The sequence below is a fragment of the Egretta garzetta genome, unplaced genomic scaffold (assembly GCF_000687185.1).
Source record: "Egretta garzetta isolate BGI_Z169 unplaced genomic scaffold, ASM68718v1 scaffold97, whole genome shotgun sequence".
Lineage (NCBI taxonomy): Eukaryota > Metazoa > Chordata > Aves > Pelecaniformes > Ardeidae > Egretta > Egretta garzetta.
The window spans coordinates 425,999-452,014 of NW_009260135.1; the positions used below are offsets into that span (position 1 = coordinate 425,999).

General features: G+C 39.1%; 1 protein-coding gene across 1 annotated transcript in view; it reads left to right on the forward strand.

Annotated features, from left to right (window-relative positions):
* Positions 1 to 26,016, forward strand: part of SLIT3 (slit guidance ligand 3) — a gene marked incomplete at its 5' end in the record, with an annotated part of 500,013 nt that overhangs the window by 409,842 nt on the left and 64,155 nt on the right. The window contains 4 exons of the mRNA XM_009641607.2: positions 16 to 87; positions 6,676 to 6,747; positions 11,357 to 11,520; positions 15,602 to 15,726. Coding sequence (XP_009639902.1) covers positions 16 to 87; positions 6,676 to 6,747; positions 11,357 to 11,520; positions 15,602 to 15,726 — 433 coding nt within the window. The remainder of the gene's footprint in view (positions 1 to 15; positions 88 to 6,675; positions 6,748 to 11,356; positions 11,521 to 15,601; positions 15,727 to 26,016) is intronic.

The window sequence follows — 26,016 nt, forward strand, 5'->3', positions numbered from 1 at the left end:
CTATCGTTCTCCCAGCATCTTGAGTTACAATAGACTTCGGTGCATTCCAGTCCACGCGTTCAATGGGCTCAGGTCTCTTCGAGTGCTGTAAGTACCACTTCTTCAATGCAGCCGAGCTGCAGCTTATTAGAATGCTGTTGATGGCAGGGAGGTTTTTAATGAGCAGATGGCTTTCACTTGATTCGGTAGTCATAAATATTTTCACACAATTAGCTTCAATGTACTTGTACTTAGGTGCAATATGTCCAGTAATGACTAGAGCAGGTGAATGCTAAACTTTGAGAAGAAGCAATTACATATTTGCAGGATGAATGACTTTTCTCTGGTAGTTCAGGGGAAAGAACTATCATGAAAATGGGCCTCCAAGAGACTGCATAGTCTCTGTTTGTCTCTTCTACTTGAACAATGTTTGGGTGCCCCTCAGGAAAGAACTTTTCTCTTTGTAAAAACTTGATCATAATTTAAAGCTTAAGTTTCCACTGAATGCAAGAGTGTCTTTACTGAAAACGTGCATTTTTAGAATACTTTCTGTTAATATAGGTTTATGCAGGCAAGTTTTTACGTAAAAGAGTGCAATCTGAAGGGAAGTAAGTTAGAAGTCTCCACACGAAAACAATGAGTAAGTCAAGTCAAGCCAGTGGCTGGATGCCAGTAATGCTGAGATGCCTGTCTGAAGTGTCTTTAAGCTGTGAATGAAATTTCACCTCATGTTGACTGGTGGCACACTCAGAGGTGTCCACGTGTGGTTTCTGTCTTTGGAGATCCTTTTCTGCACTCTTTCTTTCTAGTATAGCTGCTTTCAGCAGCTTTCCGGATTGAACAATTTGCTTACAATCTTTTCTGAAAGTCATCTTCCTTATATCATCTTGGAGTGTGGGCTGTGGGCCGGTTCCTCGCAGCAAGCAGCCCCTCAGGCTTTTCTTAGGCATCTGCTAGACTGACTCCTGCTTCAGTCTCATATTTACTGTCTCTCACTCCCTATCCACCCCATCAGAAGCAAACCCTGAGCTGGGTTTGCTCCATTGTTTGTGTGGGCACGTGACCCCTGTGTAGCTGTCACGACAAGGTGGAGAAGTCACCTTCCTCCCCACTGCCCAGCAACACAAGTGGGTCATCACCACTTGCACGGTAAACTGAAAGTAAATAAATTAAATGGCTCATCTGTGATGAGATTGTTCAGTGTGCTGAAGGAGAAAGAGCTTTGAACACTAAAAGGTCAGGACAGAGGAGTTGAAGAATATGTCCTCAGTGCTTTGAAACTTCAAATCAGTATTTTCTATATTTTTTTTTTTGAAGTTAGATGTCATTCACATGCAGAAGGTTCTGTGAATTTAAAGAGCAGTGGTTGCAGTGCACTGACTCCTTAAGTATGGAATTAAGGTGTCGACATGTGCAGTGCTGCAACTGTGGCAGCAATAAGGAAATGCTTTTTGGCTGAGCTCTAATGTGGTTTGAGTGGTAAAATAGATATCTAGGCTTCAACCTCCTAACTTACAGACTGCTTTAGATTCCCAGTTTTCATTATTAAAAGCAAGAAAGATACGTGATTTGGATCTGTTGTTTTAAGTTTGGCTTGGGACTCTGATTTCTAGCACACAAGGATGGTCACATTTGAGCTGTTACATGAGTCCTGAAATTCAGCCACAGATGAATATATTCTGTTTCATGGCCAAACAAATTATTCCATATGGAGCTGTCTTCTGGTGATATGCAAGCTAGCTTGATTAAAGCTAGTTTGGGACTCTCTACCCTCTCTACCCAGTGTAGAAAAAAAACTCTTTCCAATAGCTGCAATTTGTCTTCTCACTTCTGTTCTTGCAGGCCACATATGGACAGAAACAGAGGGCAATATTTTAATAACAACTGTTGTCTTTTGGCTTTTTAAATGATCTGCTAATAAAATTGAAAAAATAATTTCTTCCTTCAAGGAAGAATCCCTCCCTGCCTTGCACAGAGCCACAAGAGTGTAGTGAAGCCTAAATGCAAATCTTTGCCTCTGCTCCATGCACTTGGATCCTCCAGATTGATTTGATTTATTATGGTCCACAAAATTCTGGTACCGGCTACAACTTTGGCCACATGTCGTCTATGCTGTTATTAAAAATCAATTCTCCAGAGAGAAAATGTCTTCCGAGTGACAGTGTGCAATCTGTTATTGTCAATTATTTATTATCCATATTCTCAGGGGAATTTAAAAGAGAAAACATCAGCAAAACGATTTCCACATTTTTTTTTCGTAAAAAGAATATAGAGATCTCATTACCTTTGGCTGTGCATGCCTTTGAAGGTAGCAGACCCTTCTCATACAGGCTTCTGTGTCTTCCAAATTCCTTATGTTTTCTTTACTTTCTGCCTCTCTTTAGTAAATAAAGTAAATATGTATTTGAAAATCAGAGTAATCATAGATGCATGATGAAGTTGTTTTTTGACAGATATCTGGTTCTGTCCTCTCTTACACTTTTCAGCACAAGCCCAACTGAGAAAACTGCAGAGTCAACATGTTTGTATTTAAGCCTGAGTATATATCAGTGTTTACACAATCAGGCCTTTAATCTCCAGTCTTCACATGGCGTATCCGTAATGGCAGCCAAAGTGTGCTGGGGAGCAATTTCAACATAGAGACTTAAGAATTTTTTTTTTTAATAAGGAAAAGTTGACTTCAATAGGTTTTTGCACCAACACTATTACAGTGAAAAATTGTGGGTTTGGTTTTGGGGGGTTTTTGGCCAAAGCTAATCTTTTTAGAAGCTAAATGTAAACAGATTTTAAAAGCTGAAAATGAGGCAAAGTAATTATAAATATTAGAAAACTCTGGTTGATCTGAACTGATTATTTTAAAAATTATTTTTCTTGTGTGACAGTTCTGTAACTTCAGGCATTTTGTCCTGATTTAATTAAGAGGAAAAGTCCAGAAATAAAAATATTTTCTTAGATGACTAAACAATTTTCCGTGTTACATTTATGAAAAAAATGATAAAATGAGCTAAGAAATAATCTACTAACATCAGATATCCTGGTTTTACTGAAAACTGGTGGATACTTACTGCCGTCCAAAGCTCACACAAACATAGTGATATATGTGATGATAAACCTACCACAAATACTCTTCAGGCACAACCTCGGAACCAATTTTTGCAATATACTTTCATTGTTGGATGCTGCACTGAGGTGACCTAACCGAAATATTATTTGGCTTTGTTTCTTTTTTTTTTTTTTCCCTGCATTGCAGAACAACTACTTGTACTATCCAATAAATCTGTAAAAGGCACTGTTGTGATGAGCATTAAGCAATGAAGCTGTGGCTTCCCACTTCCTCTGACATCTGAGTTGTGCTGGTTCCGGCAGGGTTTGGCATCCTCCAGGGTTCATTGTACATGTTTGCCCCTGATGCGATGTGGCTCTGTAAGCTCAGCCAAGCTTTCAGCCACATTTCTGTCTTTACAGGGTAGATCATTGTTTATTGAAAAAGCATCCCCTTTGTGCCTATAGTAACCTAATGTTGTGGGACAGCGGGCTAGGAGGCAGGACTTGGGAACAGTTAGTAAAAAAAAACCAAAACCACCCAACCCCAAAATCCCCAACCCAAAAGGGTGTGTTTAGTTCGTTTACTTACCTGAAGACAAAATTAGTGAGGATACATGCAGGAAAAAAAGTCTTTATTTCAAGAATTCAAGTGTTTTGTTACTCCGTGCTTTGAGAGGAGATCCCTGTCACCTTAAATTCATACCCCTGCAGTTTACCAATATTTAGACAAGAGGACAGCTAGAGGTTCTGCTTTTGAGGGAGAACACAGACATCAGTGTGTTTGCTTTAACCGTCCAAATGGTTAAGATTTTATTTGACCATTTGTTTATAAGGATTTTTGGTATAAAAATATGTTCCTGTTATTGTTCCAAGAGGAAAAGGATTTTGTGGCACTGCTGAATTCTCTTGCAACTATTTATTGTTGTAGGTTTTAAGTTTCTTAGCATTTATCATTTCATTTTAGCTGCATGGGTGATGACATTGCTGACGTGATTTCTCCATTACAATGCAGGAATTTGCATCCATGAAACATACCTCGATGTTTGAGATACGTAGTCAAGCCGCTCATTCCAAATGGGTTTATATTTTTGATTGTTTTACCTTCTTACAGATAAATGGTTTTGTCGTGCTTCTGCTTCTCTTGGAAGTAGTTTCCAAGACATCTAGGAAATAAAATGTACCCCTTCACAGAATAAACACAACTGACAGGACATGAAGATAAATAGAATTTCTGCTCTCTGTCAGAGAGAATCTTGCACTTCTTTAAGTACTTTAAAAGATCAGAATATAAGCTCATAAAGAGTTTCTGCTTATTTAAATATGCTCATTTCGTTGAAGGAGGGAACATTTTGATGACAAGTTATTGACCAGACCCAATCTTGCATCCTCATACCAACAGAAATACTCCATATTTAATAGCTGTGGGGTATGTCTCAGTCAGCTGGTCATTCTGTATAGAACTAGTGAGTGTGCTTTATCTGGAGTTACTGCGTGGGAGCTCATGTCCTTCCTGTTCCTGTTCGGATTAATTGCTTGGAGATCCATCCTATACGAAGGCCAAGTATTATTATTAACAGCCAAAACCGAGGCGTGCTTAAAAGAAAATTTCAGAATTGGGATGTTGGAAGGAGAAGGTTTTGGTATCCTGATGTCAAGAACTGGAGACAGATGCCAGCAGGATAACTCTAGTTTTTGTGGTTTCATGCTCTGTGGAGAAACTGCAGTACAATGAGGTAGGAGCTGCAATGAGGTAGGAGCTGCAATGAGGTAGGAGCTGCAGCTGCAACGAGCAGCTGTGGAACGTGGTCATGGTAACACTGCTTATGCTCAGGTAGTTCACAGACCCACGGCAGGGCCCAGGCTCACAGGAGACAGGACAAGGTGCATCTTCCCCTGGCAAGTTTTGCTTTCCCTGCTGTGTGTACACTGGTGTAAGGCAGCACGTAAAGGTAGAATTCATAAGAGTTATAAGGCAGCATGTAGATCCTGGTGAAGCTTATAGTGGTGGTAGGGCGGAGAAAGGCAAGAAAGGATGCAAAAGAGATGCTTTTATTTTCACCGGGGGCTATTGTGTATTTCCATGGGCCCAGATGTTTGCTTTGTTGTAAACAAACTCAAATGTGCACTGTTTCAACCATCTACAGTCGCAAAAATAAAAAACAAGATGTGATTGTGTTCTGCAAATCACCAGGTAAAGAGGAAAATAAACTGTTTCCCGCCCTCCTCCACCACGTCTATAGCACTGACAGTAATTCCTGGACCTGGGAAACAGGACATAAACAACAGAGCAGTTTGCTGCAACTGAACCAGCTCAGGGGAGAAGTGGAAAAGAAAATACAATTTTAAAATATTTATGTCCTTTTCCTCTGCAAGTTTTCTACCAACTTTTGTTTAAGAAGCAGCTAGTGAGAGCCAGCGGAATTAACTCAGGTTGACTCCTTACGAGTTATTTCTCTCTGTTGCTATGTGAAGTAGTACAGTGGTATCCAGTGATGTGCAAACTAGAAGTTAGAATAAACTATAAATATTTTTCTCTACACTATTTTTTGCCAGATAATTATCTAGTGAGGCTGAGGATGTAGCAGCTGAATAGCTGATTTTATTTATTTATAAAATAAAATCTTACGTGACTGTCTACCTTCTCTGGTACATTTTCTGGCGAGTTTTTATGTCGCCCCCAGCATCCTGTGCTCTCCCGCGCACTCATTTGCTGATGCACGTTTTCCTCTCTGATCACAGCCTTGGTGCTGCAAGAAGTAATCTTCCTCTCTATTTGTCTGTCACAACCTCTTGTGGTGGTGCCCTACTTTATGGCAGGGTCTTCAGTTGCAATTGCAATGAAAACCACAAATAATCAGAAATAATGATTTTTGCTCTTGTGTCTGCCACTTTGAATACAAGTATTGTGCTCTACAAGCTGCAAGAAAAATCTTGCCATTTATGCTTGCCTATGTAACACAGACATAAATGTATTTCTTAGAAAAGAGATAAAGTGGCTGCTGAAATTGTCCTGGAAACAGTGGAGAACTCTTTCGCAAGGATCCTGAAAATGCTGCTAGAAAAATGTTTGTTTCTTTGCGCAAGGTGAATAGTGCCTTAAGACAACGAATTTCAGGTGTTTTCCCTGGTAGCATAAATGTATTTGTCAAACAGATTTTTAAAATACCACACAAAGAGGTATGTCCTACTGTAAGAATGGGAAACTAGAATGTGAAAGTGTAGATATATTTGCCCTCATGGACCCTTGCTCTCTCGTAGGATCTCTCGGAAGTCAATATTTAATTTAACTTCCACAGTTCCTATTTTCCCTCTTCTGTTTTTCCTGTGTATCTGGCTAATGGGATTGTATAAAAGCATACAGGTCTGTATGTCAGGGTCTGTTTGTCATCAATATACTTTCAATAGCATAAATAGTATGTCATCTTTTTAATTTAAAACATTAGTCACCAACAATTCTGATTGTATCATTATTTTAAATGTCAACATCTAGAAGTAGAAGTAATAAAGCATGGAAGCTCATGAGTTGTAAAGCTCATGGAAACTCTCAGAGAAACAAAATTAAATATCCTTCTTAAGGCACTGATTCCTTCACTTGTGGGGAGCAGATAAAACGTTGTGGTTTGATACCTTCCTGCTTCTTCCCTCTTCTAGGACGCTCCATGGAAACGATATCTCCAGTGTTCCTGAAGGTTCTTTCAACGACCTGGTATCCCTGTCCCATCTGTAAGTACTTCTGTCTAGCTTCATCTGTTTGATTGACAGTTTCAGATTTATAAAACTGTCCACATCATTATTACAAATTTAAGATTGTATCGCTTTTCTGTTTTTCCTGCTCGCTTTCCATATTCTCCTCTGGATATTCATAGTGCATCTGTTCAAAGGAAACAAAAAAATACTAGACCCTGTTGTTATTAGTTACCAAAATATTTTCTTAAGGAAAACCAAATGAGCAAATGTGACAGTTTCCTCTTCCCTGGACTTTGTGTTTAAGGCTTTCTTTCAGCATTGGCTGTGTGAAATGCAGAGTGTGTTATGGTCTGAGAGCGAGACAGGAAACCTCCCACATAGAGCAAATATTAAGCAAATGTGAATTCTGTGCTTAATAAGTGTCATATGTTTTCATACTGAAATGTTGTCAGTATATGAACTTGTGATGAATCACTATTTCAGACATATATATTTAATCGTATGGAAATTGGCCATTTCACAGTATTAATACTTCATTCCATAATTTGCAAAAATTATTAGAAATTTCAGATATTTCAGGAAATTACTGTTGTATTGGTGGAGGTCCAGGGTATTTTTTAATGCAGTTTGGTTGATGAAAGAACTATAGAGACAAATAGCTGTGATTGTTACAAAATAAACCTGAAGTGTAACAGTTGATGCCAAAAGAGTGAACAGAATTTTTTTGTTTCACTGAGATAATGTGTGGTACTGCACATTACTAGGCAATAGATGTAAAGGAAAAGTAATTTTGTGTAGCATGTTTCTTCATTGTCAAGTAATCAGAAGGTTGGGTATGTCTTGGTCAGCTGGTGAAGTGACTGGTTGCACAAGCTGATACAGATATTTTCTGCTCTGATGCTGCCCTCACACACACGAGTTGGTGTATACATGTCGAGACATACAAACAGATATGTGTGCCTTTTAACATAGGTTTTATATCTCTGTTTCTCTCTTCGAAACCTTAATCATGCCCTCCAGAACACTCTACCTGAACACAAGGTTCAGTTCATATTTATATGTCTTCTGAATAGCAAATATATCCTCGGACTGTTTATTTCTGTGTAACATCTTTCTGTCTCAGTTTCTTTCTAGACAATAAAAACTAAAGAGATCTCAGATTGGTAGGGACAGAAATCATATGTGAGCAACTTAAGCAATTTCAACTTCAGTTGAGAAACGACCTTCTCTGTTTCAAGCTTATAGCTTGGTATCTAAGTCAGAGAAAATACTCCTTTTGCACAAAATTTATTTCTTCATCATCTTTCCAGTATAGTCAAGCCATTTTATATGTTGTTTTGGAATGAAAGTCTGAATGAGCTGAAGCCCTGTATCCCCTTTTGGAAGCACAGTGACACCTTCCGCACTGGGAATCTGGCTTCTGAGGATATTTTTAGAATGCAAGAGATAAACATATCATGCCCCATTTGTTTGGACTTTCCTCAGGGTTTACTTTAAATGAAGTGCAGATACAATTTTCCTGGGTAAACCATTCACCTTAGGGAGTGATAAAAACCCCTTTGGCCCAATACAATCACTGCAGTCTATCTGTTTAGATGTATGTGCTGCCAGAAATGTAAAATACACAAAGCTCAAATGAACAGTAATAAATAGGATCCATAAAATAAATAAGACCTGTCTGGGGTGTAATTTGCACAGTGGAACAGTTGAATTTTACAGTGCAATTGTGCTCTCCAATTTCTTAAAGAGGATTCTGAAACTTTTAGCAACCACAATGATTTTGCTGTTCACATGCCAGAAAAAACTGTGCTTATTCAAACAAAGTCATACATAATTGAAAATAAATTCATTTTGAGTTCTCTCTGATATATAGATCTTCAAGGATCTATACTTGGGATAATTTTGAAAATGATACAAGGGGTTGCTACTCATCAAACTCATAATGCATGGGAGAACAAAATTTTACATTAAATTTACAAGCTGTGTGGCTAAGAGTAGGGTAGGCATTGTGGCTGGAGAAAGGTGACTACCAGGGTGTTGAGCAGGATGATCCGCCTGGGCCTTCTGCATCAGTACAGTTTGGAGGGGGTGGGGAAGAGGGAGGTATCGAATTAACCTTTAGAATAACAAAGAAATATTTGTGTAGCATAGACAAAACTATTGATTTGAGAGTCTTTTGTAATAGCTTTAAATTGGTTTGTAATTGGAAGAACAAAACTGAGATCTAGATACTTCAATCACTTTTTCCATAGCTGTTTAAAGCCTACAAGAAAATGTTCACCAAATTTCCTTTACGTTGTAAACATCATGTTGTTGTAATGCACCTATTATAACACACTGTGTAGCTGATATACCTCACTAAAGACAGAGGAAGGTTTGTATATACTCTCACTGCTTTTGTTTACTATTTATGACTTTATTTACTTGAATCATATCATTCTCTATTTAAGCCATGACTCTACTAACTTGTTTAGTCCAGGGCAATGATAAAAATGTTACAGCACTACTGAAGGTTCACATATATTAATACTTAAAAAGAACCCCAAATCTGTTGGGGTAGAACAGAAACCTTCGCACTTAGGTCAGTTCCTGCGTTTGCCATCCGCACCGCCCACTGATACACGCAGCTCTCTAACTGATTCAGTTTCCTAAATACTGCCCGCGCCTGAGCTGACCTCTCAGCACTCCAGGGACTCCACAAAGAAGCCCTTGGTAATGGATGCTGTGTACAGCAGGTATTTCTGTCAGACGTATTTTTGATAAACAGCTCAGATTCTTATCCTCTTGAATAATCTCATCTTTACTAAAATTTATGTTAGTTGCCTATAAAAATAAGCTGTCCCCTCCTCTGTTTCTCCACATTATCATGGCTGGAGTTATTTAATTGCCTTTATTCTAAGTTAACTCAAAAAAAAAAAAAAGTGTCTGAACAGAAATATCTGCATAACATTTTGAAAATGCTGCTGGTGGTATTTCATTACAGCAGAAGATATTTTTACCTTCTGGAAATATTTTGCTCTAATGAGTAAAGAAATAGAGCATATTAGAACTCATGAATGAAAATACAGGAATTCACTATAGTTCCTAGAAACGAAGGGGGGAAAAAACCAAACCACAAACAAAAGAGTGAAAAGATACATGTGATAATGTCTGCAGTTGTACAGAAATGTTATTGGTAATCATTTCTAGTGTCTGTAGAGCAGCTTTATTTCTCATGTAGTTTATAAAGATTAATTAGCACGCTAACTAGCTTTCCATTGTCCTCCCACTCCCATTTTATATATGGCGGTTGCTCAACACTAAAGTGAATTTCTCAGTCCAGCTTTCACTGTTGCATTTGGTTTGACCTTGGACAAGTGAGCCGGTGGATCACAGTTACAGGGTCAAAAAGTCAACCCAGTAGTTTTGGGGTTTTTTTTTTCCATTGTAAGCAACAGATTTACAGAAGGAATGGACGGATATTTTTTAATACTGTGCTGCAGTACACATTTAATTTTGATGAATGAGCCCTAGACAGGGTTTGAACCCATGAACTCTCATTATGAATCTGTCTAGGGCACAGTGGGTTCATTAGTCACTCCAATAGAAATGTATCAACAAATTTACTGAGGTTTCTGTCTTAATATCCTGTCTGATATGTTTTTATTTGAAAGAAGCTTGAGTTTAAAATACCATCTTAAAAATACTTTATAACACAAGCAGAAATAGTAAAGTCTAAAACCCAGTTTGAATTATTGTTTTCTTTAGTATCTTTTCTCTATGCTAATCTTTATTTAGTTGATTTTCTTCCCATGGAAATTCAGGTGTGGTACAGCTAAAGCCTTACATTTACTTCCAGCAAAATATATTCAGACTTCCAACATGCATTTCTTCACACTTTCAAAAATAAATTGCTTTTAACCCAACTTTTCTGAAGTCTGGACTTTGTAATTGACCGACTGCCTGAAAAGACACTTTAAGAGAAAAAATAGTATAAATGAGCTAAGGCAGCACCTAAATTTAAGGTAAAAAGGTTTGTTTTCTTTTGGCTAGATTTCCATGAATAGTGAAAAAGTCCTGTGAATTATAATGACATTATGTGAATGCCTCTACTTCAACTATATGGCCTAACTCAAGTGATGGGTTAACCAGCAAATGTGTTTACAAAGCCATAAACAAACTTAGCAGGCACCAGGTTGTGGTTCTGGAAACAGGGGTATCCCCTGTGTGTACGTTTCATCTAGCAAGGAGACGTTAACCTGAGTCGTCAGATCCAAACTAAATTACACGATTCACTGTTAGAATATGCTCAAGAAGGCCAAAGACTTAAATAAAAGAAACCAACATGATAAATTTGATGAAAGCAATATGTCTGGCGACACTGCTCAAGCACAATTGTTTGAAAAAGTGATTTATTGTTTGAAAAAGTGATTTGTTGTTAGGTATTTATACAACCTCCCTAATTAATGATGGGAAGAAAGGAAAAGAGCGGGGATACTGGAGGAGATAAATCTAAAAGACTTCCTGAATACTCAGAAGATCTTTCCCGCATTTTGAAGTAAGCATTCCTGTAAAAGTGTAGAATAAAATGTGCCTCAATGAGATCAGGGATGTTATCTTTGCTTGCAAGCCAAAATAACTGCTGTTAATTGTTTTACACCATTAGGGCTCTAGGTACCAACCCTTTGCACTGCGACTGCAACCTCCGCTGGCTTTCCGAGTGGGTGAAGGCAGGGTACAAAGAGCCGGGGATAGCCCGCTGCAGCGGGCCTGACGCCATGGTGGACAGGCTGCTGCTCACTACACCAACACACCACTTCCAGTGCAAAGGTAAGAGCAAGCTGGGAGGCTTGCTGATCTGTCCTGCTGCTTTTCCTTGTATACAGTGCTTTGTTTTTATACTCTTGGAAGCTGTTTGGCTTTCATTTTCTGAACCATCACATTACATTCAAGTTGCATTTTCAAGTGTTCTTCCACAAAGTGCAGTTAACTGCACCAGTGGAAGGAAAACCAGCAAACCTCAGAAGAGTTAGTTATGCCTGTTGTTCACACCAGATTATATAATGGCAAGTTAGCATGTGGGATGTTGTTAGAACATGTTTGAGCAAATAAATTGGGTTTGGCCTTCCACCTACCCCAGAAAACTTCAGTAAAATAGGGGTTATTTTAATAATATAGAGCACTCTAGTTATTATGTACATTTACTTGAAAACTGAGAAACTGAGAATTCTTCTGGAAAGCAAATATTTACCAAAAGTACATTTTCATTTGAAGATCTGCAAACTGGCCTCATCAGCTCTGTATCAGAAACTAGAGATTATGGGAAAAGTTTCATGTCTGAATCCAGTGTACATTCATTCTGGAGAGGGTTGAGATGCAGCTATTAACAATTAGGGGTGGTCAATGATAAGAGGATGCTGCAGTAGAGAGCAGTTAGACAAATGATAAGGAGCGCACTTTTTTGTGGATAAAGTAGCTTACTACTGAATGTAGACTGGGATATATACCTGTATGTTCTTATTGTAAAAAGTTTTGGAGGTTCACTTAGGTTACTAGCAAGTACATGAAGATGGAGCTATATTTACAGTGGAAAAGATGGGCCAGTAGCCTCTCTTGGAAATGGAAATGAGGGCATAAAGCTTGTTTTTATGTCTCTCAGAGTGCCATGCACATTTACAGTACTGCTTGGCAGCATGATTTTATAGAGGCTGGAATTAAACTGCTGAACAAACAAATAATGGTGTTGAGGTGGGTGTAGAACACAAGTTCCCAAGCCTGAGTTGCATTTTATGTCCTTTCAAATATATTTTTAATAACTGTAACCTTATAATTTAATTACTTTGAAATGTCAGTCTCAAAACTACCAGAACTCTGACTATAATTATCAGAACTACAGACTTTATAATATTCTCTCAAATGTGAGGTACAAATATACCCTAAATACTAAAAATACCAAATAATGTACTTGTTCACAGAAAGTGAAACAAAGAAAAGGTATTTACATATTAAACAGGGTCTGAAAATCAGTGCTAGATGCTAGGTGACTTTTTCATTCTGAAACTGTGATGTATCAATAGTTACGCTCACTTTCTTTCAAAACTAAGCAAGCAACTCTTAGGCAAGAGATAAGTAAACCTGTGATCCAGACTATTAAAAGCAGTTGTATGGTTTTTGTGTAAATATTAGTTTGGTCTGCTAGAAAGTTGGCTCTTTACTATCCCAGCTGTATCCATGGCTCACTTAATCTGAATAGAAAAGGAAAAAAAAGTGTTGATTTGGAGGTGGTCTTTGCACAAGCAGAAGCTGTTGATGGTCTCGACGAGTGGCAGTATAGTCCAAGAAGCTCCAGGCTCTAGCATAAGTCAACTTTTCTCATCACAGTACCTGTATTTACACCAATGCATGATTTGGTAGTCTAACTGAACCCATTTTCCATATGCATATTTAAGATCCAATGCCTCGTGCTATTCTCTCTGGATATTGCTCTTTTATGGTAAAGCAACAGGATTTATTCCAATGTCAAGTGCTGGTTTACCATCGGGCTGGAGCCATGTGCGTGGCCTGTGACAGGGTACGGTGCGGCCTCAGTTTGTCCTGCCGCGACATCGCCCTCGTCACTGAGCTGTAGCTGTGACAGATGCCTGTCAGCAGAAGAGCGAGACTGTCTGTGGGGTGACACAGAATGTCCAAGGATATGTCTGTACTTCTGCCTGTGTAGATTCAGTCCTAGCTCAAGTACTGCTAGCACGGAGCTCAGGGTGGGCTGGACCCCCCGCCCCCTGAAAAACCTGGGTCATTGCTGCAGAAGTCAGCCCATGCTGAGCTTGGTACCTTGAGATGTGTGTATAGAGGTAGTGCATCGATGTCCTCTGTGACCTCCAGTAACTTCTACACTAAAAAAAAAGTAGAGTTTAACTTATTCTTGTTTTTAGCCTGTGACTGAGCAGAAGGTTATGTCTCACCAGAGCCAAGAAAATAAAAGTATGTAATGTGCAAGTCATGCAAACTCAGCTCTGCTTTTTATTAAGTTGCCCTCCTGGCTATGCAGTAGAGGAAAGGAATGTTCTGGGCTGAGGGCATTTTGCTATATGGATTTATAAATCAAATCCACAAGGGCAAACTAATGAACTACTTAACTGCTAGGAACTAACGCTGTTCTTATTAGCTCCCACATTGATTAGCTTTGATCTATGCCACAGGAATAAATGGAAAATGTACGCGTGTGGTTTATGAAATAAATAAATAATAGAACAAATTCTGGCTTAGTAACCTCTAAATCTAGAAGAGCAGCATTGCTGCTTGTCTCATGAGCTCTCTGAGGAACTACCTTTGTATATTCTTTGTATATTCTGCCTTCAGGACAGAAGTCGCTCAGATATGTTGCATTCCACCCCTGTCAGTGCCAGAAATTCAGATGTTATTTCCTCTTGCTCTCCTAACTCCAAGTTAAAAACATGTATGGCATTTAGTTAGACATAAAACCAAACATATAAGAGGAGGACAAAATTTCTTGGATTTGTTACTACTTGTGTTTTTTCCTCATTATGGCATGTTGCACTCTGCAGTCAGTGACCCTGAGAACACCACCATCAGTAGAGGATCAGGATATAGCATTTACATGGCAGGTGCTTTTCAACTGGGACTCCTTGGTACCCATTTCTGTCATGCTCTTACCCCCGCTGGTGCTGCGAAAGTATTCAAAGTTAATAATGAAGGTTTACATCTCGTACAAGACAGTCCAAAGCAAATCCTTGACTGGAAGGGATTTTTTCATCCCTAGTTTTGGTAACCTTTTATAGCTTCACCTTCTCTCTAACACCAAGTATAAGCTTCTTTTTTTAACTTTCAGGATGTTTCCAGTTGACTCCTCCTTTTCATTTATCATGCAGTAACAGAAGCTCTGTACCCACTTCTGATTAGCACAGGACCAATTTTGCCTTATTTTAAAATGTATTTCCTTAAAAATGAAATAAAATTATTTTAGGGTCTTAGCTGCGTGATATAATTTAAGCCCTTTTAAAGTGTTAGGTTAAGCCATTAATTCATTAATATTCAAGATTTAGCCACTTCAAAATCACCATTTTTTTAACTGTAAATATAAGTCTCTGAATTAGCTTTCTGTAAAATCTCAACAATAAAATACTGATTGACTCGGTAGCCCAAATGTACTTAGTACTGTTTGGTCTGTGTTAATATTGCTGCTCACCCACAAATATCAGTACTTCTCTGGAAGAGTTCTGTTAAAAAATGTGGTTTATTAAATGGTTTAAGTATGGCCATGTAGATTTACCTGCATACATTTACATCTTTACATATTTGTTTTTGTTGCATTTTGCCAAGATAGCTGAATGTTGATAATCATTCTTCTGGGCAGAACAGGAAGAAAATAAGTTTTGAACTCTGTTAAAATTAAGGATGGTAGAACACTTTGCACCTAAATATTCCCATAAGCCTCTAACTAAATCTTTCTTATGCATGTTTTTCATTTCTGCCTTTGCATCTGTGCTTTCATTCTTGTTCCCAGCCATAGTAATGTCATGTTATAGTTCCCTAGGGGCTGCTATTGCAGAATTTCCAGCACTGAGAGTAGGAAAAATTGCTGAAAGCCATATATATATATATAAGCCCACTCTCTGGAGATTCCCAACGTGTTTTTTCAGAGCTGATGTTTGCATGTCTGGGAGAATATAAGCATCATTGAGTCTTGCCTAGCACTTGATTTAAGTACGTAAAATCTCTCCAGCCCCTGGGAGATATAGCCCCATTCTATATCTAAAGTTGCACCCACAGCATGTGCATTTGTGCCAACGCAGAGTGAATACTGCATTAGGAAAAAATGTTTGTGTGAGTAAGGGAAGCATTCATTTTGTAATCCAGTTCTCTATTAATACATTGTGTTTTGCCTTTCCAGAGCCGGTAGATATCAGTGTTGTGTCCAAGTGTAACCCCTGCCTCTCCAATCCATGTAAGAACAATGGGACATGCAACAATGATCCAGTGGAGTTTTATCAATGCACTTGCCCTTTTGGCTTCAAGGTATGGCTAGAAATTAACTACAGGAGAAGCAATAAAGTGTTCCCCATCCCTTCTGTTTTGTTAATTGTTGTACCATGAGAAGTCAATTTTACAGGCAACTGAGCTCAAAAGTTCCCTTATTCGAGCAGATTGTGTGTGACCTTTCAACTGCACCCCACTACAAATTTTGTCCTGTGTAATAGGAGGGCATTTCTTTCTCTCTGTGCCATGACTGTACAGATCATCCTGAGCAACTTGCTCTAGCTGGCCCTACTTTGAGCAGGGTGGTTGGACTAGACAATCTCCAGAGGTCACTTCCAACCTTGGCCATTCTCTGGTTCTGTGATGTAGACATCTGTAGGAAATGGCAAGTTGATTTTATCTTCCTTTCATTTCTTTTCTTTTGCTAGCAACAAAATAATCATTTCATAGGCTGCCAGGCCAAAGGGGAGGCGGTTCAGATGAGAATTAAGGGCCAGTTTAGTCTGTGGTGACAGAATGTTGATGCTTGCTAGCTTACATCCATCTCACACAGACTGATTAGCAGAAAGGTGATAGCTGGTTAGACACAACCACTAGCTCAGCTGTCTCTGACTTCTGAGCATTATAATGTCCATAGAATGATCTGCAAATATGAAATCCTGTAGATGCCAATCATTGTTAGCATGCAGTGTCAGTATCTTGATAACACATTTGAAAATCAGAAAATTGTGTCATTGAGGAATGCAATTTCTTCGGTAGTGATGCATAACTCCCATTGCTAACACTGCATCGTGAGAGCTTAAGGCTACCAAGACTTTGTTTCAGAGTTGATATAACTGGAAACCTAGCTCAGTAGTCAGTAGCTGAAGGATTAAGTATAAGTAATAAATGAGGCATATGATCTGTTCACAGCCTGGGGGGGATTGGATGTTACGGCCAAAGAAGTAGGTTGCATCCTGTAGACTATGATTTTATTTGCCTCATTGGATATTTCTTAGAGAGTCTTGGTCAGTTGAAGCAGATGCTCCTAAAACACAGAGCAATGAGAATTATAGGGGGAAAAAAAGAAGGGCAAAACCAGACATAAGTGTGGGAAGTAAGCACAAGTATCCACGTCTAATATTTCAGGTAGGATTTAGGAATTAGTTGGTTCTGATGATATCACCATTTCCCTTCTCTGTTTGCCTAGGATACATCCCAGATGGCAGCAGAGTAACTGTGGTAGATCCCAGAAACATTGGAAAAGGGAAGCTGTAAAGCTCATTTCTTCTATTTCACCCCAGTGCCCCCACACTTGGTACTCAGGAATAATAACAATCCTCCTAAATAATTGAAAAAGCCACTGGAAATATTCTCTCATTAAAAATCCTTCTACCCATTGGCATATCAATGAGCAACTTTTCTAGGATCTTACAAGACCATATTGTCAAAAATTCATTCAACTGGAACGAACTACTTGGTGACAATTGATTTGTCTTTGCAATGAGGGAAAATGTGGCTGTTTATCTCCTCGGGTTAATAGAGCAGTCATTTTCATTTGATGTTTAACATAAACTAGGTTGAATTCTTCAGATGGGACTAAGTGACTGTTAGGATAACTTGAAAAGTAAAAGCTTTCAAAACTAGCAGGAAAATACATAAATCTTTGTGTATGTCTTACTCTAAGGCATGCATTGTGGAACAGATACCCGGGTAGTTCAAAGTAGAAATGTGTTTGTTACGACCATATCTTTTTTATTTTATGCCATATAGGTTTTTTTCTTTTATCTTATTTCTGTATTAGCAAATGTGCTGATATAGATGCATTTGTACTGCTAGAAGACATGTTTACAAGGAGAGGATTTATTAACGAGACTAATCAAGAATAATCCTCTCATTATATAGCAATCACTTTCTAGTGTATGTTAGACCTCCATATGCATTGTTTTACATAGAAAGGTTTTGATAAACTCTTGGAGCGACTCAGATTAAACATCTCGTAGACTATCCAGCTTTTCTCCTATCTCACACACTTTCTCAGGTGACATTCAGTGTGTAAATGTAAAACCTAAACCCACTTGTGTGCTTGTAAGCACCAAGCTGTTATCCAAGCATGGCAAAGAGCAAACAGACCCAGGCATGGCACTTAGAGCAGAGTTTAAAAATACTGACTGGATAACGGCACAGGGAGAATTGGTGGAAATTTAATAAGCAAAAAAGAACTGCGTGTCTTTACCACAGGTTTTTGAATAAAAATGAAATTTGACAGGTCCAAATGCAAACCATATGAAAGGAGCACTCTATCTACCATGCAGCTCTCCACCAGAGATTCATGCTAATTCAATAACAATACCTTGCTTCCTTCTCACCAGCCAGCACCAAACAGCTCTATCCATCTGGAAGCTATTTCCCAGACCTTGATAAATTGCCCTAAATCTGCCCTCTCAGCATTTGTTTTTCCTTGTTTGATGTAGATTTTGAAAAAATCCTGTGTGGAAGAGTGCATTAATAAAGTGAAAAACCCACCCTTTTTTTTTTTTTTTCAAATGTAAGCTCATTCAAATGAGCTGACGGCTTTATAATCTTCCCTGGAAAGGGACAGACAGTTACAGACCGCTTTCGGGCCTTCCTAGGCTCATGATAGCCTTCCGGGGAAAAAAACCAGTTGGCCAACTAGCAGAAAGCCACCTAAGTTACCAGTTGCCAAACTGGTGCCTGATGGAATCAGGAACTTCTACCAGTTAACTGTACTTGGAAAAGCCCATAGTTTTATTTTTCATTATAACATTGATGATGGCTCAGTCTCTTCTTTTTCATGATCACAACAATGGTTTTTGCCATTGAATGCACACCTTGTGGGGCTTTTAGCAAGGTGTAATGATGCTTATGATGAGTTTGAGTAAACCTAAAAGTGAAATTACTCGTGGACCACCTGAAGTGAGAGGCCAGTGGGCCAGGCATTTGTGTTTGGTGACAGAAATATAGATTGCTCGCTTAGGAAAGGGGGGGACTATGTGCCAATTGCTATCTTTGCTGCTGCTCTTTCCTTAAAGTGGGTGATGAATGTGTTTGCTATAGATAAGCCATGGGTGAAACTGGTTTTTTGGTTGTTCTTTGGGGACAAAGCCCCAGAGACAGTGGGAGATGGCGTGAGAGTGCCGCCTATGGCGACTGGCAGGCTGCGCAAGCTTGAGCTCCAGGGTGCCACCAGTGCTGGCAGGAAATGTCTCTTCATGTTATGGAACTTGTGTTTTCTTATTAAACACAGACATAGGTGTAATTATCCAGCAATTTTTTCTCTTCTTCATAGCATTCTTTGAAAGATTATTTAAATAATAATATGTGCGGTTTAGGTTGTGAAGTATGATTACAAGTAGAAAAATGAAGTTTTCTTCTGCTTTAAATGCTGCTGGCCACCTGCGGTGCAAGTGTGTGTGAGTGCAGCTGGTGGCTGGTAAATAGATAACGGTACTGTACTAATTCATTTATCCTGCAGAGTGTGTGGCTTTTAAGTATTCCCATTGATATTGTAAAATCAAGAGAATAATCAAACTTGCAATCAATAAGCCATTGAGCAAGGATTTACTTGTATAGCTGTAGTGAAAACCAAGGTGAGTGAAACCAACGCTCAGTGTGCTTTGCCATTGCTGTATTCTGAAAACGCCCTTTTGGATTTTTTGGCTGATTTTTGTGTTCTTTCATATTTTTTTTTCTGAAAACTGAGATAACAACAAATGAAGGAGAATCATTTTCTTTCTTCCAAAAGAGTGTGTTATCTGAAATGAAAGAACATTGCCAACCTGGAATATGAAATGCAATACCTGCCTAGGCATCACCACAGCCTCTTTGATTGCTCAGATAAATGGGAGCCTGAGCTGTGGGGATGCAGGATGTTTGTCAGCTCTGGGTTCTGCAGTTACCGAAAGCTGTCTGCAATGGGAAGTGGAGATAGGTAAAATTAGTATAGCACATATCCCACACTTCAGGCAACAGATGCTGATGCGTGTCTGTGGTAGAGTTGCTCTGTAAATTTTATCTGACTCTATCCACCTCCCTGTTGAGTTCAGCCAGTGTCCTGACTTTTCTAGCAGCACTGCAGTATCTTGAGGGTTCAAGCAATTTCACCAGTCATCCAGAATGACAGATACAATTGGAAAAATCCTGGGTAAAGCTCTTGGGCTTTGGAGAGACAGTATTCTTTGCAGCCAGACTCTTGTGGTGGGAGGCATTATAGTGAAGCCAGAATGATATTTAGTGAGGAAGCTGGCTCCAAAGTTCTGCTAGGAATTTGGCTCTTCCTCCTCCCCGCCCCCTGCGCCAGGTTTTCATCCCTGAAAACAGGGTTAGAAATTGAGAATCTGAGAACAAAGTGTCTCTGGGATATGCGGGATGTGTGTCTATTGCCTGTTGTACGCAGATATAACTAATGTGCCAGCACTCGAGCAGATAGATACAGCTGAGCAGGAGCTGTGACTGCTCAGCACAGGACTAATAAGCAGGTTAAATCCGTACAGCCCCCATGCTGTAGCACGGACTCAGTGCTGCACGCTGACTGTATCATTTGCTCATGGGGGTGCACACAGACTTGCATTTGCTTGGAGCGCGGGCAAATGAAGTTTGCTGTATTTGCACTTTGTGGTGTAGAAGTACTTCTCTAGCGTTACATCAATAATCTGTCAGAGTCCTAGAATAATGGCTGTTTCAGAAGTATTCAGCATAAAACTGATCTTAAAATGCAGATATGGTAGTGTTTGCTCATGCACAGATATCCTGGCAAGCTCTTACAGCTCCAGGCCAAGATGGTGCAAGTTTATTCCAGTGGGCCAGTTTCTCACTTAGTTATGCTGATTGGGGTGGGGTTATATGAATGTAACCGAGTGCAGAGTTTGGCTGCTGATGCATGCCAGCTGTGTGAGAGTCAGTGCCTGGCTTGTTAGGCTAATACTGTTTGGAAATGTAACTGTGCCTTTGTTTCTTTGGATCTATTAACATACGCATATAAGTCCCCATATACGTAGGCCAGGGCACAAATAAATCCCCAAGTTGGAATTGCAAAAGGAGGAGAAATTGGAAGAAACTCTTAAACCAGCCTGCCCTCATCCACATGAGACAGGAGAGCAAACGCCTCTGCCTTCACATGTTACTCTGCCTTGGCCTCTCTCCTCTCCCGGTGTCAGGGTCAGCAGGACAGACACTGGAATGTAAGCTCAACGCCAAGTTTTCATATGAAGAAATCAGTGCAGCTGATTCTGCCTTGAACTTTCATTCTGATAAATTATTCTGGAGCGTGTGTTTATGTGATCTGGGGTGTTGTATTTTTTATTTGTTTGCTTTAACCATACTTAAAATACTTATTAATGAATGTTAAAGAAGCATTTTCCACTCTTAGTATAATAAATCAGAAAGCCTTTAGGGATGAGAAGTAATGGGTGGCCATGTAAAATGAGTAGACCTATATTTATGTATGGATTTTTAGGGCAAACACCAGTGTCAGCAGTAGGTGGTTACAATTTCATAAAATGCTCCTAGGGCAGAAAAAAACCTGCAGAAATCACAGTATTTTTCTGCACATGCTTATTCCATAAAACTTACCATTCATCAGTCAGATATGTGTTTGTTTCTTTTTGTTCTTTCTCTTATAGTAGGTCTAAAGAAAATGAAGCTTTACATCTAGAAGAGCATAAAAATGAAAGGCTTAGGGAGGGATTACCACCACAGTTGCTGGCTGAAGGTGGTGAGGCATGCATACACCCACCGCAAGGCCTGTAAAAAGCATAGTAATGTATTGTGGCATGCCCTAATGAGGGCTCTTAACAATAAAGCCAACTCTGAAGAAGTATTTCCATTTCTGTTAGGCCAACAAGAAAGCAGATGTTGAGCAGCTTCAGGCATTTGCTGTGTTTGTTCAGCACTTCATCAGAAGTAGCTGAGCAGTTTAAGTGAGCAGTAAGCCATACCCACAGGTGGGCACCGTCATATTCATTCTTTTGTCAATGTGGATTATTCCCCACCACCACCCCCCGCTTTGTTTTTACTACTGTTTTTTTGGTCTAGTTCTAAATGCCTTAAGAGACCAGGCTCCCAATCTTTCTTTTCCCAGGATAAAGAAGTTTATTGTTGGCATTTAGTCTGTATTTCAGGCTCTTGTTCCTATGTTTGCCTGGTCCTATTACACTAAATAATAATTTTTCTTCCTCTGTGGTTTGTCTGTCTTTCAGGTGATTGCTGGTTGCTATAACTCTGCTTAATCAAGTTCTCTTTAACCAGCTCTTAATTTTCTGCTTCCCACCATTTCTGCATAATTGAATCAGTTGAAGTAGGTGGTCACAGCTGAAAATCCTTATTGTTAGATTTTCTTGTGATTGTCTGTCATCTGTTATCCTTGAGGCTTTCTTGGCATTGACTTCACAATATGACTTTGGGGTTTCTTTTGTTGTCCAAGAACATGAACATAGGTTGCCCTGGGAGGTTAATTGCTTTATTTTCCCCATTCCTTTGGGGATGATGGAATTGGCGAAGTTGCTGTAAGCAGGCTAAGCTGAAAAGGAAACTTCCTTTATCATCTGAGAGTAAACTCTCTCCTGTTAATAGAAATTATATAATGCCAGACTAGCTTGAGAATGAGTATATTACTGTGTAGGGTAAGTACAGATATGCTGCAGGTCAAGTTGTACCAAGCACTCTGCGCTCCGTTGCTGGCAGTGTCAGGCTCCAATGCTGAGCTGGTACAGGGCAGCCGCCTGTCTCCGTGGCCCTCCGGGGGTCCCCGCCTTGTACTTCCCAGCGCCTCTGCAATAAACGCTGTGCTCTTGCTCGTTATCATAGTGGGCATGCTTGAACTTCTTTAGTATTCTGAATAACTCATTTGCATGTTTGCTTCTGCAGACATTGCTGCCTGCATGGGTTACCTGCCACAGTTCAACCCACTATCAAATGAGTCCTGGTTTTATGCCAGAAAGGATTGCTGGTATCTCTGAACTGGCAAGCATTGTTGGGGCAGCTTTACACGGCTTCCACAAACGAAACAGATTATACTGGTATTTTTGCTGATATAATACGTGTTTCAGCGTGAGACTTCTTATCAGTACAGGACTGTTCCACACCAAAAGCCTGCATCCTTAACAGGCAGGGGTACACCAGGAAAAGTTTCTTCAAATGGTCTGTGACTCTTCCATCTGTAGCTCTATTTATTTCAGAAATCCAGTGAGTGCTTTGGAGAGGTTTTTTAGTCACATAAGCCCTGCCTCGTGTTAGGTTTCACTGGGTTCCCGCCTGTGATGTGTCCCTCCTCTCTCATGCGGGCTGCGTTCAACAGCTTGTTAGGCATAGGTTAATTGCCTTGAACAATGTTTAATATACAGCAATTATATTTTCTTTTATTTCTTATCTCTTATTAATAGGAATTGTGTTTTCTATACAAATGTCCAGTCCTTACAACTTTCTCTACAGTGTTCACATTAAAAAAGAGCCACTGGCTTTTGATAGCCTGAGAGGAAAAGTTTTGTTGTCGCTGCAACATGTATTATAAAATAAACAAGCCCTTAAGTGTTTTGAGGGTACTGAAAACATTGTTCTCATTCAGGAATATTGTTTGAATGAGAGACTACATATGAAATTTTCAATGTCTTTTTTTACATGAAATATTTGGGGTTGGATTTTATGTGCAGAGGCAACCCTGGGCAAAATCAGCCCTTTTCAGTGTCCCTAATTTTCTTCTACATCTCCCAAAACATTCACACAGTGGTCTGCATCAGGCGGTTGATCAAGTAACCTTGGAAGCTCTACAGCACCTGCCCTATCCAGTTTGGCACCTCTGGACTCTGTTCAGATATGTGCTATGTGAATTGACTCCGTGATAGATGAATGGCAAATCTTCTGTCATTGATTAAAAGCTCAGAAGACCACTGAAACCCAAAGTGCTTATGTAAGGAGAGGTTTAGAAGGACAATCAGGATTTACATGGTAATGAATATAATTGCAAAGTAAACCTCAGATGTCCGCTGAGGATTAAATTTCATACTCATAGGAGAAGAACCAGAGATTTTAAAAAATAATATGATGAATCCTTGCACTTTGACTTTGACAGGCATATTCTTGATTACCAGCTATGGAGGTAATGGAAGGTGTATTATACCCTGGAGGATCATAAATCTTTCTGATTTAAATAAAATGAGGCTTAAGAGAGCAGAGTTCGCCTAATTTGCTGTAAATTGACAATTGTGATTTATTAACAAGGACAAGGAAGTCACTAAGAAGTGCTGCTGCCATGCCCAATTATTGTTTAATCAGGTGCCAGATGAAGCTAGGCTGGCATAGAAGATAACTACAGTGCTGAAGATGGTGGGGTATAAATAACTATTTATCCATATTTTTACTTCAGATGCTAACCCTATGAAAGTTTTCAGAGGGAGTTAAATCAGCCAAATGGGCAGGAGGGAAGCAACAAAACCAATATCAATGTATCTTCTTCTCATAATCTAGCTTCTATGCCATTTAGCAAATAGTATTTCTCATGATGCTTGTGAGCAGCAGGCAACTTTTTTTGTTGTACTGTTGTGTCAGTGTAAGCACAGCTGTATAAACAATGACACCCAGCTAAAAAATCAGAATTGCTGAGGTAAATTCAGATGTATTTTAAAACTTTTTTCAAAACTAGAAATGGATGAAATTAATTACTTTTTCATATTATATTAATTGGATTGTAACCAGCAATCCTCAGAAGGTACATTTTTATTTTACCCCATTGGGACAGATGACTAAAGAGAAATAGCTAATTCATCAGCACTGTGTGTACCCCAATCTAGAGGCATCCAAGGTGTGGATGTCTGTAGCAAGGTCTGCGTTCAGGAGTCATCACAGCCTTTTTGTGAACAACAGATGATCAAAATTATTCAACTTCCACCTGGCAACCTAAAAGCAGTCTGATCCAAAATTACTGTGATATTATCCATGTCTTGCCAAATAATTTGTATATATGCCTAAGCAGATGGATCTAACATACACCCTGCCAGCTCTTGTAGTTGTTTGACCTTGCCAATGAGCGTCATCTACATCTTTTCCAGATTGAGGCTTAGCTATTATGTCCGTGGCCAGAAAGAGCATGAACAAGGAAACAGTATCACCTGGATCTGCTGAAGACCTTCATACTACTGCATATAGATAGCAGTGTGTAAGCTGCCTACAAATAGCTTAATATCAGTGCAGTCAATTAGGAAATCAGTTTCAAATGGTTCCATTGGTAAAATAACAGCAGAGTAATCCCCAGTTCTATATTTTTAGCCCTTCCTGCAGAAGAATTTTGATTAATTTTGTATTTTAGTTAGTTTCTTTCTTCACTCGGATTGCAACATCTCTAATTGTTTGATAACTAAGTATTCCCTTCACAAAGCTGTGTTTGTGGTGATTCCTGAGGTGTCCATCAAGTTGTTCATGCTGCAATTAGCATAAGATAGCATGCTAACTTTGATAACTTGCCTTAAGATTTGCAGTACATGTAAAAATTTTCCTTTTCACAATCTCTTTATAGCAAATACTGGGTTTCTTTGCAATGAAAGGCTCTGAAATACAAAATTATGAATAGAACTTGAGCGAATTTTTCCTACTAGACATGTATCTGGGTGTATTGGATGTGTAGCTGAGTTCATGGCATCATGTTTCCTTGGTCAATTATGGAAAATTCTTCTTGTTTCTCCTTTGTATTTATGGCTTCTAAATGTATTTATTACAGGGAAACTGCTGAATACCTTATTCTTATTTCCTAACTTCCTAAAACTTTGTTCATGAGACGTATCTTTCCCTTCCTGCCCTAGGAATATTTCAATTTACTCTCCAATTTTGACTATTTATGACAGAGGGATAAAGGTTTCAGATGGTGACAGACAACACTGGTAAAGATGCCACTATGAAAAAGCCTGTAGCATCAGTTTATACCTTCCTGGATAGCTGTGTGCCATAACTTCAGGAAAACCTTTGATCATAGCTCTAACTTTACTAAGTATGAAAGAAGTAAAACTCAAGTTAAAAATCCATTCAAGAGTTTAAACTGAATTCTCTTTCTGTGATGAGTGTCTGTGTGTCATAGTTTCTGGATGTTTTTCCTCTTCTACTCTCATCCCATCTCATCTCATTGTTTTATATGAAGCATCAGGAATCATGACATGTTTACACACCACATTTAGCCTTTCGCTCTGCTATTAGACCTTTGCAGGTCTGAATACATGAACGAGTCCTGCTGGCACATGCAGATGTAGTTTTAACGCTCAAGCAATCAGCATACATCAGAATTGTTCAGAAAACTGCATTTAATAAAATACTTCCCAAGCTCCATGGAAGCAGAGCAAAGCTATACAT